Genomic DNA, 17,033 nt, shown 5'->3' on the forward strand with positions numbered 1-17,033 from the left:
TTTGAACATCGATTGTGTATTGATATCGAGCAATGTACAGTAAATACACTCTTTTGGTAAGAAATGAGTCTTAATGAAGGTTTCTGAAATAAATTAGAGCCATGTTTGTGATTTCAGAAAAATACTAACAAGCAAATAAATAAATTGAAATTTGATATCTTTTGACAAAACTGTTTTAAATAACCACGAAACAGATTAAAAGGGAAGTTAGTTTTCAAAAGCTGTAATTTTATTTATGTACAGTTTCATAAATTATTATGGAAAAGTGAGCGAAACACTAATAATCAGAAACTTAGGGACTGGTAGCCCAACTACTTCCAGAACTCCTGTATTCTATACACACGACACACCCGTGCTTTACTTATGAAAACCACTTCACACGAAATTTAACAGTTGCAGCACAAATTACAAGGTTCAGCCACGCGAGTGGCCATGCCTAACCTTATTACGCTTACATCAAGCATTTTGAAGCTTAAATCTGTCATCCTTCTCATGAAAAAAAAATTAATAAAATATCTAATAAAATTCTTTGTTTTTCACAAATATTTCAATTTGTATGACTGAAAATATACCAATCACAAGAAGTAAAACATTGAACTACACGTGTTTATATTTGCTATGATTTCATCTACATTGACAATTTTATCCACTCATTAATTTTCAATTGATTAAGATAAGATATTCTTGCATTATTCTTTTGAAAACATTAGGTACAAACTGGATTAGAAACACCATATGAAACAGCGCTCTTAAAGATGTAAAACTGTATTCTCACTCTCTTGCCAGTGGCGTGAGTCTCTTTGTTACTATGGTTTCTTCCATGAAAAAATTGCCACTTGTAATTCTCAACGCAAGGGTTTTGGATTCTCTTTTGTTCGTTATGTATTTTATTTTACCCTACTTCTTTAGACCTGTAGATGGATTGGTTAACTGATGAGTCCAAGCTTGTTGTGTCTGAAGCTAAAGTGTTGCTGAGTTAAACAATATGTAATGTTTGAAATTTTCAAATGTTGGTGGTTAAATTCTATAGTTTTTTCGATTAATCGGCATTAATCACAATTATAGTTTCCTAGGCCTGTAGCACATTGACTGTAGATGCCCAACAACAATATTAATCTTCTCTCTTGGTGCGCTGCTTTTATATAAAGCATGCGAAACTAGATTATACACCGAAGGTCGCTTGGCAAACGTATTGTCAATCAGTAGCATTACATACACACCTAGTACTTTGTTGATTCTTACGATCGAGAATCTTCTATTAATTTCGAGAACAGGCAGGACTTGTGAATTACACAGCCCACAGTAAACGTCATAAGAAAAATAAAATTACACTGAAAGAAGCGAAGGTACTACACTAAATGTACAATAGTAAATCTGTTACAAAATAAAAACCGATAACTCAAGTGAGACTGAATTACCTTTTGACGAGGAACGCCCGGCATGACCAAGCGTGTTAAGGCGTGCGACTCGTAATCTGAGGGTCGCGGGTTCGCATCCCCGTCGCGCCAAACATGTTCACCGTTTCAGCCGTAGAGGCGTTATAATGTGACGGTCAATGTGATGGTAAAAGAGTAGTCCAAGAGTTGGTGGTAGGTGGTGATGACTAGCTGCCTTCCCTCTAGTCTTACACTGCTAAATTAGGGACGGCTAGCACAGATAGCCCTCGAATAGCTTTGTGCGAAATTCAAAACGAAAACAAAAATTGAGGAGGAACGGGTAAATAAAGAGAAACCTCAGAGTCAGAGCATGTTAGTGTTGTGTTAGTTGATGAAGTAATAATGATAAGGGACATCTCAGTTAAAAACACTAGAAGTGAAGATAAGGACCCCAGTAACAAATAATATGTCAAATACTTTCCCAATGATATATGAGTAGAACCTTATATCATGCAGATGCTCAAGTAGTTGCATACAAACCCAAGAATGATGTGAATGAAAGTAGGTAATATTGCCTCTAATAACATAACAAACACTGGATAATATGATACTCTATTTATGAAGTTGTAATTACGTTAAGTAGGTCTGTTTCTTTATTTTGAATATTGCACAAAGCCATACGAAAACGATCTACGCCAGCTGTCCCTGATTTAGCAGAGTAAGACAAGAGGAAAAGCAACTCCTGGGGTACTCTTTCAAACGAATAATGGGATTGACCATAATAACGCCCTAAGAATGAAAGGGCGAACATGTTTAGTTAAATTTGGATTCGCACCCGTGACTCTCAGATTACGAGTCGAGTGCCCTTACCACCTGGTAATGCCGGGGCACGTAACGTAGGATAAGTCATATATGTATATAATTACATAAGATTATATGTTTATCAAATAAATTGTACAATATATTTTAAGAATAAATACTTAATAATTGTTTAGCTTTATTTGTAACATGAGAGTCACAATCAATTAATTTAAAGTAAACATTATGACAAATTTAATTACGAAACTCGATAGGGTCGTACGCATTGTTTGTAACTCATTGATGCAGAGATTATCGAGTGTCGCGTGTAGAGTACAGAAGACAGACGATTAGGTGTAATAAAGATAAATAGTTTGGTTTGATGTTTCATAGCACAAAGCAACTAGACTATCTGCGCTAAAGATAAATAAATAGTGTGATTGGAATAGTAGAAGTAGAAAAACAGACAAAAATTAGCAGACGAGATGTTACGAAACGGAAGTAGGCCAAAGAAAAGTAAAAAGGGAAGTTAATCGTCGTGGAAGGCCTTACGATTAATATAGGCCTAATAATTGATATATTATTGTGAGTATTGTAAAAAATAACGAAAATAATTTATTTCGCCAAAGAGAGAACTGAGCATATATTTATATTAAATCTTTTAAAATCAAAATTACAGTTTAACTTCAGTTTGACGTATTTTAAAAAACAAAAGGCCAGCTAAGCCTAAAGTTACCACTAACCAACGTAAGCCTTATCGAAAGAATCTGTTTCTGTTATGGCGAAATAGAAAATAAGAAATGTATTTCATTACAAAAAAAATATGATGAAATTCAAAAATACGAAGCGAAATTTAACGTTTACAAAACTTGCAGATTAAAATAATTGACACCAACCTTCCTAAAAATTAAAGTATACCTCCAGACCAAAAATCTCCCCAGTGGCTCAGCAGTATGTGTGCGGAATTGCAACACTAAAAACTGGGTGTCGATACCCGTGATGGGCAGAGCACAGATAGCCCATTGTGTAGCTTTGTGCTTAATACAAAACAACAACCAGACCAAAGAATCAAATATATCACAGAAGAACTTCAAATTAAAAGTTTAAAACAAAGTATAAAGGAAATTTTCTGCAAAAATGAACTGAATCCCCGCAACAAACTTGCAAGTTTAACTTCCTCTGAATATTACTATTATCACCATTCATACGTAAAATCACATACTATAAAGGCTTAACAATCAACTAAAGCAGCCCTGGATTAACCATTAAGCAAAATACGCACGTGATTAGGGCACCAATGGAAGGGAGAACCACAGAGATTTCCCCTTAGTTATAATGCCCTTACCTCTTTCACTTCCACACTTAACTTTGGTTGATTTTTTTTTTTTTTTTTTTGTAATTGCTCTTACCTACCGTGCTTGACTTTACTCTGCATTGTTAAAAAAGTTTTCTTTGGCTCGGTTAGTGACTAAAGTTTCGAGAATCTACTAAACTATATATCTGAAGTAAGAAGTAATTGATTTGCGAAAGATTACTGTAAAGAGTGGTTCAAAATGTTGATACAACTTCAGGTAAAAGATGATCATATGTTATGATGTCTAACCTTGCAGATGAAATATTTTTCTCAATCATTCCTTCTGCTGTGGCTATATATAAGAAATTTTCGGCAGTGGAACTGTTTTGTTTTATCTTTTACTGCTTTATTCAGTCACATCTACAGAAACAAAAGAGAATAATACCACAGAAATATAAGTCAAACGAAATGGTAACATGTGTACAGAGACGTGGCTAGTTTAATGTTTTTTTCGGCTTTGTTTTCGTGCCTTATATTTGGGTTATTGTCTTGTTTGTTTTAGTTTTATTTGCGTTAGTATTGGTTTATTTGTGTGTTTTGTAATATTTTTATAAGTGTGTTTTTCACTGAAGTTTTCTGAGCCGTTACGTTTTTTGGGTTCAAATAGCTTGCTGTTAAAAAACCTTTGTTTGTGAGTACATTGTTTGCAATTTATCATACCAAGAAAAATTTTAGAAAGGAATGCTACTGTAGCAATGCCACCGTTCATATATTACATGTAACCTATAAGAGCATTTGGGCATGTATGCATACCCTTCTAATTATGTAATAATATAAGCAGATCTGAAGCTGAGATTTACTAAGGAGATACGTACAAGGGTGCCTTCTGGTGATATTTTTTTATGAGACGAACGAACAATCCGAGACAGAAACACAAATACAACGAAGAGAAACTTTCAGGTGTAATTCAACTATTTTGTGACTATAAATTCAGTTCACTATGTGTTGTATTACATTTCTGAAAAGCTGGGAAAACAATTGAATGATCGGAGCAGTCTGAAGGCGATAATTCGACCTTTTAGGTCAAATTACGTAAGACTTCGACATGTTCGATAACAAGGTTCTTAACATTGCTATGTTTATACCATACGACTAGTAGTAGTACAGTACTGTGGCGCCGTGGTCATACGAAGATAATGTAAACTGAAAAATCAAGAAAATCAATTTAGGATTGAAAAAGTGCATAAACTAAATAACTTCATGTGAGCAAGGTTAGTACTAAGTACTAGGCTTAACGTTAGTGGCCTCAGTTGCAATGTACAGGGTGGCCCATAAGTCCCTACCCATCCATATATCTTATGTATCCAGTGTATCTCGCTCATTCTCGCTGCATAATATGCGACGCCATGTTCTGTGAGATATTTTCAAGTATAAATGGGTTACATCGGCCATATTTCTGTGAAAAAAGAAACGAATATATAATACATGCGTAACTGAATATAACATAATAACATATGGATGGGTAGGGACTTACGGGCCACCCTGTATTAGCATTAGGCCTGACGTTAATGTCATCTGAGAACTGAGTGACAATAACGTTAAGCCTAAATACTGTAACAAGTTTAGTGTAAGTACACTGGAAACGCTACTGTAGCCTGGAATAATGAAGTGGACTATTCCCAGTGTAAGGCTGTCGTTTTGAATTTGCCTTCGCATCCAGGCATGTAAGTAAAGTTTCAGACATATGCCTATTTCGTTGATGTATGGTTTGTTGGCTCATCTAAAGTCCCAGGTCAAATCTGAGGTCAAAAGAAAAGTTGAGGTTACAACTCATTCTTCAGATATTAGGATTAAGGTACTCTAGCCCAGGCCTAACCCAGTATTTAATAATTCAATGTGCAATACAGTTTACAACTGATTATATGTTATATATGTGTATTATTACAGAATGATTACTGTGTATATAGGCTACTACAGAATGTGTTGTGGATCACAAATTGTTTTGGAATACTTTTTTGGCTCACAATGGATTTACATATTACCATTGTCATTGCTTCTTGCAATCAGCTACCATAACAACAACCTTAATGAAACTTTTGCAATGACTGAAAATTAATTTTTCTAAAATGGATTGAGGCCAGTCATGAATGGTTTTCAATGGTTATCAGAATACAGTAAGTCAATAAAAGTATTTATGAATTCATGTTTATGTGCTGATGGATCTGGACCCGAGGATAACTTTCTGACAGTCTTTGTCTAAATGTAGACCTAGAGTTTAGTATGTTTGACTGTCTTACGAATGTTTTTCTTTATAAATGTCAGTGTTTTTCTTATCATTATAACTATATATGATCCGTATTATTTTGTGTTTTTTTCTCTGTATATTTCAGACTGCAAGATGAAACAAGTTCATTTAAGTGGTGCACAAAAGAAAAAAACTGGCAGAAAAGAACCAACAAAAGGCTTTGGATTTAGTGGCCAAGTCTAGATAGCAGACTAATTTGTTCACTGAACTTACACAACAAGATCTTCCAAATCAAAACCCATCTCTGCCATGAGAAGTCACTTGTACTGTATCTGACTCTGACATGATTAAAGTTGAACCAAGCTCCACATCTACAAGTACCACTTTGTCCACTTGAAGGTCAGAACATTATGATGACGTTGAGGTGTCACAGGCTTGCTCAACTGCAACAACTTTCACAACTGATCTTACTTTGCTTGTAAATTCTCCAGATAAATCTAGTGTTAATGTTGATGCAAGTTTCTCCACAAGACAGTTTGAAGTTGAAATAATTTCTGAAAATGAAAATTGCTGAACTATGGTAAAATGCTTCAGTCTAAAAAAGATGAAGAAACTAAAGCAAAAGATCCAGGGTTGTGGCTCGATTTCTCTGCTGCTGATGTGGCTTATTCGATTGCTTGTGGACCCACTGACTGTTAACACCACAATGGGTCATTTGTTAAATCTTGCTGGACTTTCAATAGTAGCAAACTAATGAAATACTGTTTGCAAAAACTTTTCTTTGGGGTAAAAGCCAATGGTGAGTAATACAAGAGAGAATGGTTGTTGTATTCACTGTCGACTCTTTGTCCCTAAATTTGCCTCGTGTTTTGTTGAAAGAGAAGGGTTCAGTGACTGGCGAAATACTATTGTAATTGATCATCATGAAAGAAGCACTACTCACCGAAACTCTATGTTAACATACTTAACTTACAGACAAGGTTTAGACTTGCAACAAGAGTTGGAAAAAGAAATTAAAAGAAGTGTGCGATTACTGGGAGCATGTCTTGGAGCATGCAATAGCTGTTATTTGTACGTTAGCTGAACGTAGCCTGGCTTTTCACAGAACAGATGAAATTTGGTTCACTGCAGAATGGGAATTTTTTAGGGCTACATTAGCTCATAAGTCAGTTTGATCCAGTTTAGCAGGGCATATTTATAAATATGGAAATTTTGGAAAAGGAAATCCTTCATACTTGTCCAAAACCGCCAATGAAGAACTCATTGAACCAATGGTTCAGAAGGTCTACACATTTGTTGTTGATGAAGTAAATTCTTCTTGTTATTTTAGCTTGTCAGTTGACTCGACGCCAGATCTATCACATATAGATCAGATAAGAGTTGAACTCGATACTTAAAAAATGAGCAGCCTATTGAATGCTTTTTAACCTTTTTGGAACCAAAAAGTCAAATGACTGATGAAATGGCAAACCAGGTATTGCAGTACTTACGTGAACTTTGCAAACTTAATTTTACAAAATATAGGGGTCAGTCTTATCACAATGCTGCTAACATGTCTGGGCGTTGTAAGGATATGCAGCAAAAGATTTTAGAAGAAAATAAGTTTGCCATATATGTGCCTTGTGCAGCCCATTCATTAAATCTGGTAGACCGAAGTTCTTTCTACTGCTGTCAAGTGGCAATTAACTTTTCTCTACAATGTATTTGCTCTATACATATTTTTCAGCCTCAACCAGCCAGTGGAAAATTTTTAAAGCTTGTACAATCAGGCAGAACGTGCTTCCATATTGCTCTCATGTTACTCTCGCTTCGTTGATATTCTCGATAGCACTTCTGATGATGTAATTTTTCCAGAATTTAGTCGAAGATAGTGCAGCTTCTGTAATTGTAGTCTTTATTGCTTGAGAGAAAGTTCGCTTCAAATAATAAGCTTCAAACGTTACAATGACACCGTGATTCATTAATTGCAGTAGAGATGTTGTATTGGGTGGAAAAGATGAATTTTGACATTTCCATTAAAGTCACAAAGTCCTGTTGGATGACTTTAAAGTCCAAGTTGTTTTCTTTTGCAGTAATGTTCAACTGCAGGACAAAAATAGCTTTTTTAACCAGTCTTCAAACAAAGGTTTTGGGACCCATGCTTTTTTTATTTGATCGCCAAACAACTGGAAGAGTCTTCTTTGCACAACTGATAAGTGTTCGGGGTGTTTCCGCACGATACACAAGCACAGGTTTTAATTTAAAATCGCCAGATCCATTTCCGCAAAACAAGTGTCAAACGATCTTTTACCCCTTCTAACGTGGCCGAGTTTTTTTCATTTTCTGATAGAAAAGTTCTTGAAGGCACTTTTTTTCCCAAAATAAACCCCTTTTATCAACATTAATATTTGGTTATCTTCGTAACGAACTTTTTATTAATTTGAACTTTCGCCTGCAATACGAACATTATGAAAACCAGAGTGTTTTTTAAAACGAAAGAACCAATCACGGCTTGCCAAAAATATTTCTTTAGTTCCCCATTCACCAACGGTTTCTTTAAAGGCGGCCCGGCATGGCCAAGCGTGTTAAGGCGTGCGACTCGTAATCTGAGGGTCGCGGGTTCGCATCCCGGTCGCGCCAAACATGCTCGCCCTCCCAGCCGTGGGGTCGTTATAATGTGACGGCCAATCCCACTATTCGTTGGTAAAAGAGTAGCCCAAGAGTTGGCGGTGGGTGGTGATGACTAGTTGTTTTCCCTCTAGTCTTACACTGATAAATTAGGGACGGCTAGCACAGATAGCCCTCGAGTAGCTTTGTGCGAAATTCCAAAACAAACCAATCTTTAAAGGCGTTTAAAAAACTCGAAGCTTTCGTTTGAATTTCCATTTGACTTAAAGGAATTCGCTTCTGATTACAATCATCTATCCATATTGATAGCAGACATTCCATATTCACCATTAGAGAGCTCCTTTTCTTGACGATTGTTTTCGAGGCAAAACAGTTGGTAGCCATTCAATACTGTTTTTACTGGTTCTTTTATTTAACAGTCTTACAGATGATTCATTTATTCCTTCGTCTCGTGCGAGTTAGGTTTCTTTGGCTCAGTATCATCACACATTTTTTCTCACGCATAATAAAATGATCTCTGTAAAAAGTATACACCCGTCCTTAACATGAAAAAACTGAACTGCCGCTGACAGCAAGTGATGCTCAGATTTATACTGTGCAGTATATAATGTGCATGCGCATTGTATAGGCTTGTAGAAAGATCTAGAATAAGCGAATGACACAAATTCGTAGACATCTTTTCAGAAATATATGTATTAAAATGTCAGCCATAATAAAAAAGGGCCCAAAGGCTTATTCGTATATAAATAAAGCCCCATTACAGTGAACCCCATACTGTTAAGCTTCACTGCGGACCTCCTTTAATATCCAAGAACACACTTCAAAGACGAAGAGAAATACGTAACAAGATATTTATGAAACTGAAGATTTATAAAAACATAAATCTACGTTTCAAAAACCGAAGTGTCACAGTAACAAAAATTACATTTAACAAAGGATTTCATTCATGTACCATCGTGTGATTGATTTATACGTTAGTTTTGCATGCTATTCTTCTCAGTTTTCAGTTGTTTAACTGAGAAATGAACAACTTAAAAATCTAGAAGCAAATGTATCTTAACGTCAAATTAATAGATAGGTTTGTTTTTTAATCTCGCGTAAAACAAGACGAGCCGTCCCTAATTTAGCAATGTAAAACTAAAGTGAAGGCAGCTATTCATCACCACCTATCGCCAACTCTTGGGTTACTCTTTCACCAACGAATAGTGGGATTGACCGTCACATTATAACGGGGATTTGAACTCGCGACTTTCGGATTATGAATCGAGTGCCTTAACCACCTGGCCATGCTGGGCCTGAGGGGAAAGTAGCATTTGCAATTTCTATAATATTTATTATAAATCTTGCCTCCCGCTAGTACAGCGGTATGGGGTTCGATTCCCCTCGGTGGGCTGAGCAGATAGCCCGATGTGGCTTTGCTATAAGAAAAACACACACACACATAATAAATCTTAGGCTTATTTGATTCAGGGAATTATCTTTATTGCAACAGCACAACAAAACTGTGACAGTATTTTACCTGGCAACCATGAACAGCGTAATGAACATATTACTGTTTTCAGGACGGAAGATCTATTGAAATCTTGGCCTGGTATGGCCAAGTGTGATAAGGTGTTCGACTCGTAATCCGAGGGTCGCGGGTTCGAATCCCGGTCGCACTAAACATACTCGCCTCCCAGCCGTGGGGGCGTTATAATGTGATGGTCAATCGCACTATTCGTTGGTAAAAGAGTAGCCCAAGAGTTGGCGGTGGGTGGTGATGACTAGCTGCCTTCCCTCTAGTCTTACACTGCTAAATTAGGGACGACTAGCACAAATAGAGGTTTTGCGTGAACCTATTAGTGTCACGTGACCACAACGAGGTTTGTAAACATATCGCCATATTGGGTGGCAAGTATCCCGCATGACTGAACGAGTTAACAACTGCTGTATTCAGTACTATTCACATGTAAATGGCTGCTGCTGGCTTTTCATCACTTGTAGCACACCTGACAGGTGCTGATAAGGCCAGGTATGAGGAAAACGTGAAGGAACTGGGTGTAGGAGACCCGTATATGCTCCCGCCACGTGTATTTACGCCAGTAATATCCAGCCAAGACAACGTTGTTCAGAGTCAGACTGTTTCCGGAGTAGATCTGCCATATATTACATATGGTGACATTTATATATATTTGATAAACAGGACTTCCACCTATACAAATGAAAGTCTAAAAGGTTACAAAAGCCTTGATGCGTACAAGTACTTTGTGGTAGGATTTGTACAGAATGTGCAGATAACCAGGGCAACGTCGGATAAAGTCATCATTACAGCAAAAGTTTGTACATCATGTTGTATTACATACATGTATCATGTACTCTGTATGATAGATTTAACTACATTTTAGACGAAGACTAGATACTTAAGTAAAGTAGAGCCCCCATTTTAATAAATGGTTCAATATTATTGTACTACATGTGTACTGACTGTTGTCAAAGCTCTAGCCTAGAGCACTTCTATACATGTTTGTATAATGATATTAAGATACCTTATTGTCTAGGCTGTTTCAAAACTTAATTTTTGATTTATGATTAATTTTTGGTAAGGAATCAATATATAGATAATAAATAGTACAAGTAGACATAGACCGTTAAAGCTGGTCAATAGCCATGTTAGGTTTCTGTAAAAATAATTTAATATTTAGCTGTTCTGTTATTTTTTTATATTATTTTATTATTTGAGTGACACATGTATCCCAACCTGATACCCAGTTGTCTTTAAAAGCTTATATATACACAACTTAATATTTTCTTTGTTATTTTACAGGTGTGCCACTCTCAGCGGCTAAATGAACCACCACTAAAGCTATGGGTTGCTAGTTGCAGGAATGGAGAGATAATATCTTCCCACTGCACCTGCAAGGCTGGACTAGGTGAAGTCTGCTCCCACGTTGCCATTCAGATTCAAGTCTAACTAAGTCTATGAATGATATTTCCGTCTGCATACATGTCTCAGTTGTATATTGTGATGTACACAAGTCAAAATTATCACATGTAGCTTCAAGTTCATCAGCAGAATCAGTACAGCTGCTATCAGTGGCAGCAGTGCCAGCAGATTCTATGAAAGCAAGTTCAAGCAGCCCAGCAGTAGCTTCATGTCTCTTTTGTTGTTCTTTTCTCCTTTTGGTCACTTCTTTCCTGTTTTCATATTTACACAATTCAGCAGCTTTCCTTCTCTTCAGGGGAGAACGTGTAAAATGAAATATGGAAGGTACATAGTCAGGTGATAGGGGATCATCACTCGTCGTCCCTGAAACAGAGTACAATAATTTTGTTAAGATATAGACCTACAAGCATGATCAGATAATATTTATATATATAACACATACACTGTACACTTTTAACTAAATATATATATATATATATAACTGAATATGCTGAACATTGTTTAACAACTGAATGTACAGCGAACAAATTAATTATTTGCACACTATTTAATTTTGTGCCAGTTGTAGTTTTCTGATGAATCACTTAAATTGGTCCTTTAAGAGATATTAACATTTTGTCTTAATGTACAAATGGCTATATAACCTATTCATCATGAATAATATTGTTCCTTCAGTAAATTTACTATTCAGTAATTTAAAAGTAAAAGAAAAGTGTGCAAAAACATTTCTTTGACTGGTGCTGCAGTGTGCTCTGCTGTACATATATCATGCGTGTAAGTTTCAATTTATTCAGCCTGGCTATAGATGAATTATAGATACCTGACACAAAATGTTTACTACAAAGTCTGGTGTGCTCTGTGGGTGTCCAGTTTTTCCTATTGACAGCTGCAATCCATCGTCTTCTTCGGTCGGGATCCATAGGAAATCTGTAGAATGACACATTTTCCGCCTGTCAATGTCGATTTGAACAGTTAAATGCACAACACGAGTGTACCATCACACACTTTTGACAATGAATCACGCTTGTGTTGGAATATAAACACGGTCAGCAGTAACTAGGTCAAGAGTGACGTCACACGCAAACCTCGATAGCCTTCGAATAGCTTTGTGCGACATTCGAAAAACAAACTATTGAAATCATATTAGTTTTGAAGAACAAAATATTTGATACAGCTAATTGTAGTCATTAATCCCTATATAACACCGTGGAATGCAGTATTTGTCACACAAGTTATATATGTGAATATTCTTTAACTGATTTTTCAATTTAAATATTGTTACAGTGTTTATACATTTATAACTACTCAATTATAATTTACATGTATCATGAGACATCTGTTAGCAGTCTTATTATGGTTGATATCATAAATACCGACTAAGACTTGTATTGTCAGAAGAAATTGCAAAGCAAAACTTCGTATACATTTTATTTGCTTTTACCTAAATTTCAAGTTGAAATCTCAGGCAAGTGTTGTTATTGTTTATTAAATCTAAATTATGCAAAACATAAACATGATTATAATTTCTCAGTTTAAGGTCTTTCACACGACAGAAAGCAATAAACTTTGCAATCATTATTGTTAGTAAAACGTTTTTCCACCGAACAATGTTACTTCAGTTCATGACGTCATTCAAACAAGAATACTTTGTGCGCATAGTAACACTGATATTTCACTTAGAAACAATACAGAAAGTGATTTACAAAGCGTACAGTGCAGAGAGAATTCAATGGCTAATTACACTCAATTATTTTATATTTTCGCTAATTTCCTGCTTGTTTCAGGTTTTAGATTCGTCTACGAAACTGAACGTGGTTCTACTCTCACATTAATTTGTTCAAACCGAGCTTATAAAAGAGCGAGAGAAGAATCAGTAATTTGGTTCTCAAATCTCAATGAACAAGTTATTAATAGTGAGAAAACGCAAATAAAATACGGTGGCAAATTAGTGCTAACCGACATCCAATTTGAAGACGCGGGAATTTACACATGCAAAATCGTGAAGGTGATTACAAACATGATGTTAGAGGTAAATTAAAGGTTTTTTTTAAAGACCGTATTTTCATTTATTAAACGACACTAATTTAACAGAAATAACACCTAAATCGAAATCGTCCATCTTGATTTTAAATTTATTTCAGCCATAACCTTTTCGTTTGATATTTCACTCACCATGTGTATTGATTAAAAATAATAATTGTCTGTATATACGTAAGATTACACTGTGTAAGAAAATTTTTACCTTTTCTTGTTTCTGGGCACAAAATGTTATTTTCTAATTGCTTATGCCAAAAGTAAATGGAAAAGGCCTATTCTCTTCAAACTTTACTTTTGTGACTTGGGAGCGTGTATAACGAAAACATGATGGGAGAATATATTTGAGGGCTGATACGTGAAAGGGATTTATATTTCAGTCGCAAATCTCGAAAAAGTACTTCTAAATATTTGTGTATAACTTTAGTATAAATACATGTAAATCTTGATTCATACGCTGTTAGGGCTCGGCATGGCCAAGTGTGTTAAGGCGTGCGACTCGTAATCTGAGGGTGGCGGGTTCGCATCCCTGTCGCGCCAAACATGCTCACACTTTCAGCCGTGGGGGCATTATAATGTGACGGCCAATCCCACTTTTCGTTGATAAAAGAATAGCCCAAGAGTTGGCGGTGGGTGGTGATGACCAGCTGCCTTCCCTCTAGTCTTACACTGCTAAATTAGGGACGGCTAGCACAAACAGCCCTTGAGTAGCTTTGTGCGAAATTCACAAACAATCATATATTGTTTTATTCAGACATTATGTAAATTTGCCCGTTTTTACATGTGTATTGACTACAAAATTATTTATATTTCCCATGTATACGAAAGATTATGTTGACAATAGTATCACTTTTAACTTAATTATTTCACAATAAAAATTTCATGTTATGTTTTACGTTTTTGTAAACAACCAAGCCGGGTGCTCATACAAAGAAAAAAGAAAGTTAATTCTGTCATTAATTATCGTTTGCAAAGCATTTGTATTCATTGGTTAGAGCTATGGAATTCCTGATTTTTCTCTTACAGAGCTTGCTAGTTAACGAGGCTAAAAGTAAACAAGATACTCTCTGACAAATCAACCTTAGGTATTCAAAGATTTGGTTAAAAATTTGAAACTCTTACTGATACACAACACTTAAAATCAATTTAAAGTTTCTATACAGTAGTTTCAAACTGTTTATACCACTGCCGTTCGATTCTTTTTTCTTTTTTCTTTTTTTTGCGAGCTTAGCTCTGCCCCTTACTAGTACAGAGGTAAGTCTACGGATTTACAACGCTACAATAAGAGGTTCGAATCCCATCGGTGAGCTCAGATAGATAGCCTGACGTGGCTTAGCTGAAAGAAAACACACAAACATAAACAACTCAGCTCTACATTTATTTTTATATATACAAATTACATATTTTCGTTCTCACCATAAATGGATGTTTCTTTAATAGTATAAGGTTTTGATGGGGAGTGCAGAGGTTAGTGAAGCCTAATAATTTTGTTTAACGTCACATTTGCTCGCAAATATTTCTGCCTCATTTTTATCAATTTGCTCATTACCGATTTTAAGTCTGTGGTGTGCGAAAATCTCGTTTTAGGAGATTTCTTTAATGCTAGAACCCGTTAGTAGGTCTCATTTATAGCGATCAAAAATATATTTTTTTTATTCGTTGTAAAATATGTACAGGATGGGTAGAAAATGTTTAAGTTGGCGAAGCAATGATATTACACTCCCGATGATTTAATGTTTAAACTGGAATAAATGCGACTGAATAATTTCTTTGGTTAAAAGGAATTTTGATTAAAACTTCATTTGTTAAAACTGGTGTTTTCTTTTAAATTGATCCTCTTATTCTTGTGATTCAGTATTTTCAAATGACTTGCAAATACGTTGTTTTTTTCACATTCTTTATGAATAGATTTAAATCCAAGTCGTATAAGTATGTGTTTAGTTTAAGTGGAGTGCAAATTTACAGAACTGATAAGCAACCAGTTTTGACTGCAAACAGATAAAATTAGTTAACACTTAACTTTAAATAACTATGTTCGTGGAGTTATTGTTTTAATGAAATAGTCTTCCGATGGGACAGCGGTAAGTCAATGGATTTACAACGCTAAGATTAGGAGTTCGATTGCCCTCGGTGGACACAGTAAATAGCCCGATGTGGTTTGGCTATAAGAATAACTATGTGTGCTTGATCATTCGAAAAGCTTTTCATTCTCTCACAGTTAATTAGAAAGTTAAGTTCTTGCTTTCTACTCCAAGTAAGCTATCAAATATATTGGATTAAAAGCGAAAGATAGCACCACACTTACAGCTGAAGGTCCCTACATAAGGCTGTCAGATTTTCATGAATTACACGTGGACTGATATTAATACAGCTACAATATACAGCCGCATTTCTTTTCAATTTGTTTAAACATTTTCAAGGTACCTCTAATTGTAGCTGTAGTAATGTCGGTCGCGTGTCTGATAATCAAACTAATCTTGGATTCAGGCGTCCCATTTGTTAAATTTGAACAATCTTCGTATTATTATTTCTTCTCCTACACGGATAACCAATGTTACTAATTCTTGTATTGATCATTTTTAATTAGTGGAAATACTGTTAAAAATTGTTATTCTTATATTGTTGAGAGTTTTTGACCGATCATTTTCCAATTGTTTTATGTATAGACATTTTATCGGATCTAAAACATGTCTCAAATGTTCAAAAGATTAAGTTTAATGAATTGAGTTCTTGTTTGAATTTTCAGATTGGTCCTGTGTTATGAATTGTTCTGATGTTAATGTTGCTTATGATAATTTTGCTGAAGTGTTAACTGATTGTATTCAAAGTTGTACTACTACTGTTTCTGTGTCACGAAAGTTTAGAAAAATTAAGCCATGGATTACCAGTGAATTGGTTTTGTTAATGATTAAAAGAGATAAGTTAAAAGAAAGTACATCAATTTCCTGATGATATTTATATTCATATGCTGTCAGGGCCCGGAATGTCCAAGCGTGTTAAGGCGTGCGACTCGTAATCTGAGGGTCGCGGGCTCGCATCCCGGTCGCGCCAAACATGCTCACACTTTCAGCCGTGGGGGCATTATAATGTGACGGTCAATCCCACTTTTCGTTGATAAAAGAATAGCCCAAGAGTTGGCGGTGGGTGGTGATGACTAGCTGCCTTCCCTCTAGTCTTACACTGCTAAATTAGGGACGGCTAGCACAAACAGCCCTTGAGTAGCTTTGTGCGAAATTCACAAACAATCATATATTGTTTTATTCAGACATTATGTGAATTTGCCAGTTTCTACATGTGTATTGACTACAAAATTATTTATATTTCCCATGTATACGAAAGATTATGTTGACAATAGTATCACTTTTAACTTAATTATTTCACAATAAACATTTCATGTTATGTTTTACGTTTTTGTAAACAACCAAGCCGGGTGTTCATACAAAGAGAAAAGAAAGTTAATTCTGTCATTAATTATCGTTTGCAAAGCATTTGTATTCATTGGTTGGAGCTATGGAATTCCTGATTTTTCTCTTACAGAGCTTGGTAGTTAACGAGGCTAAAAGTAAACAAGATACTCTCTGACAAATCAACCTTAGGTATTTAAAGATTTGGTTAAAAATTTGAAACTCTTACTGATACACAACACTTTCAATCAATTTAAAGTTTCTATACAGTAGTTTCAAACTGTTAATACCACTGCCGTTCGATTCTTTTTTTCTTTTTCTTTTTTTTGCTAGCTTAGCTCTGCCACTTACT

General features: G+C 35.5%; 1 protein-coding gene across 19 annotated transcripts in view; it reads right to left on the reverse strand.

Moving 5' to 3' along the window:
- Window positions 1-12,332, reverse strand: part of LOC143226115 (uncharacterized) — a 103,012-nt gene extending 90,680 nt beyond the window's left edge. For 12 of the 19 annotated variants that reach the window (XR_013014315.1, XR_013014316.1, XR_013014314.1 and 9 more), the window contains exon 1: window positions 12,064-12,332. Coding sequence is in view for 5 of the 19 variants with exons in the window: in XM_076456647.1 (XP_076312762.1) it covers window positions 12,064-12,186 (123 nt within the window). In the remaining 14 variants the exon portion in view is untranslated. Of the gene's footprint in view, window positions 1-10,890; window positions 11,607-12,063 lie in introns of those variants that run through there. The other 7 variants (XR_013014313.1, XR_013014312.1, XM_076456642.1 and 4 more) reach the window with 6 other exon arrangements.
- Between the last annotated feature and the right edge of the window lie 4,701 nt (window positions 12,333-17,033).

This window comes from Tachypleus tridentatus, chromosome 9 (assembly GCF_004210375.1).
Source record: "Tachypleus tridentatus isolate NWPU-2018 chromosome 9, ASM421037v1, whole genome shotgun sequence".
Taxonomy (NCBI): domain Eukaryota; kingdom Metazoa; phylum Arthropoda; class Merostomata; order Xiphosura; family Limulidae; genus Tachypleus; species Tachypleus tridentatus.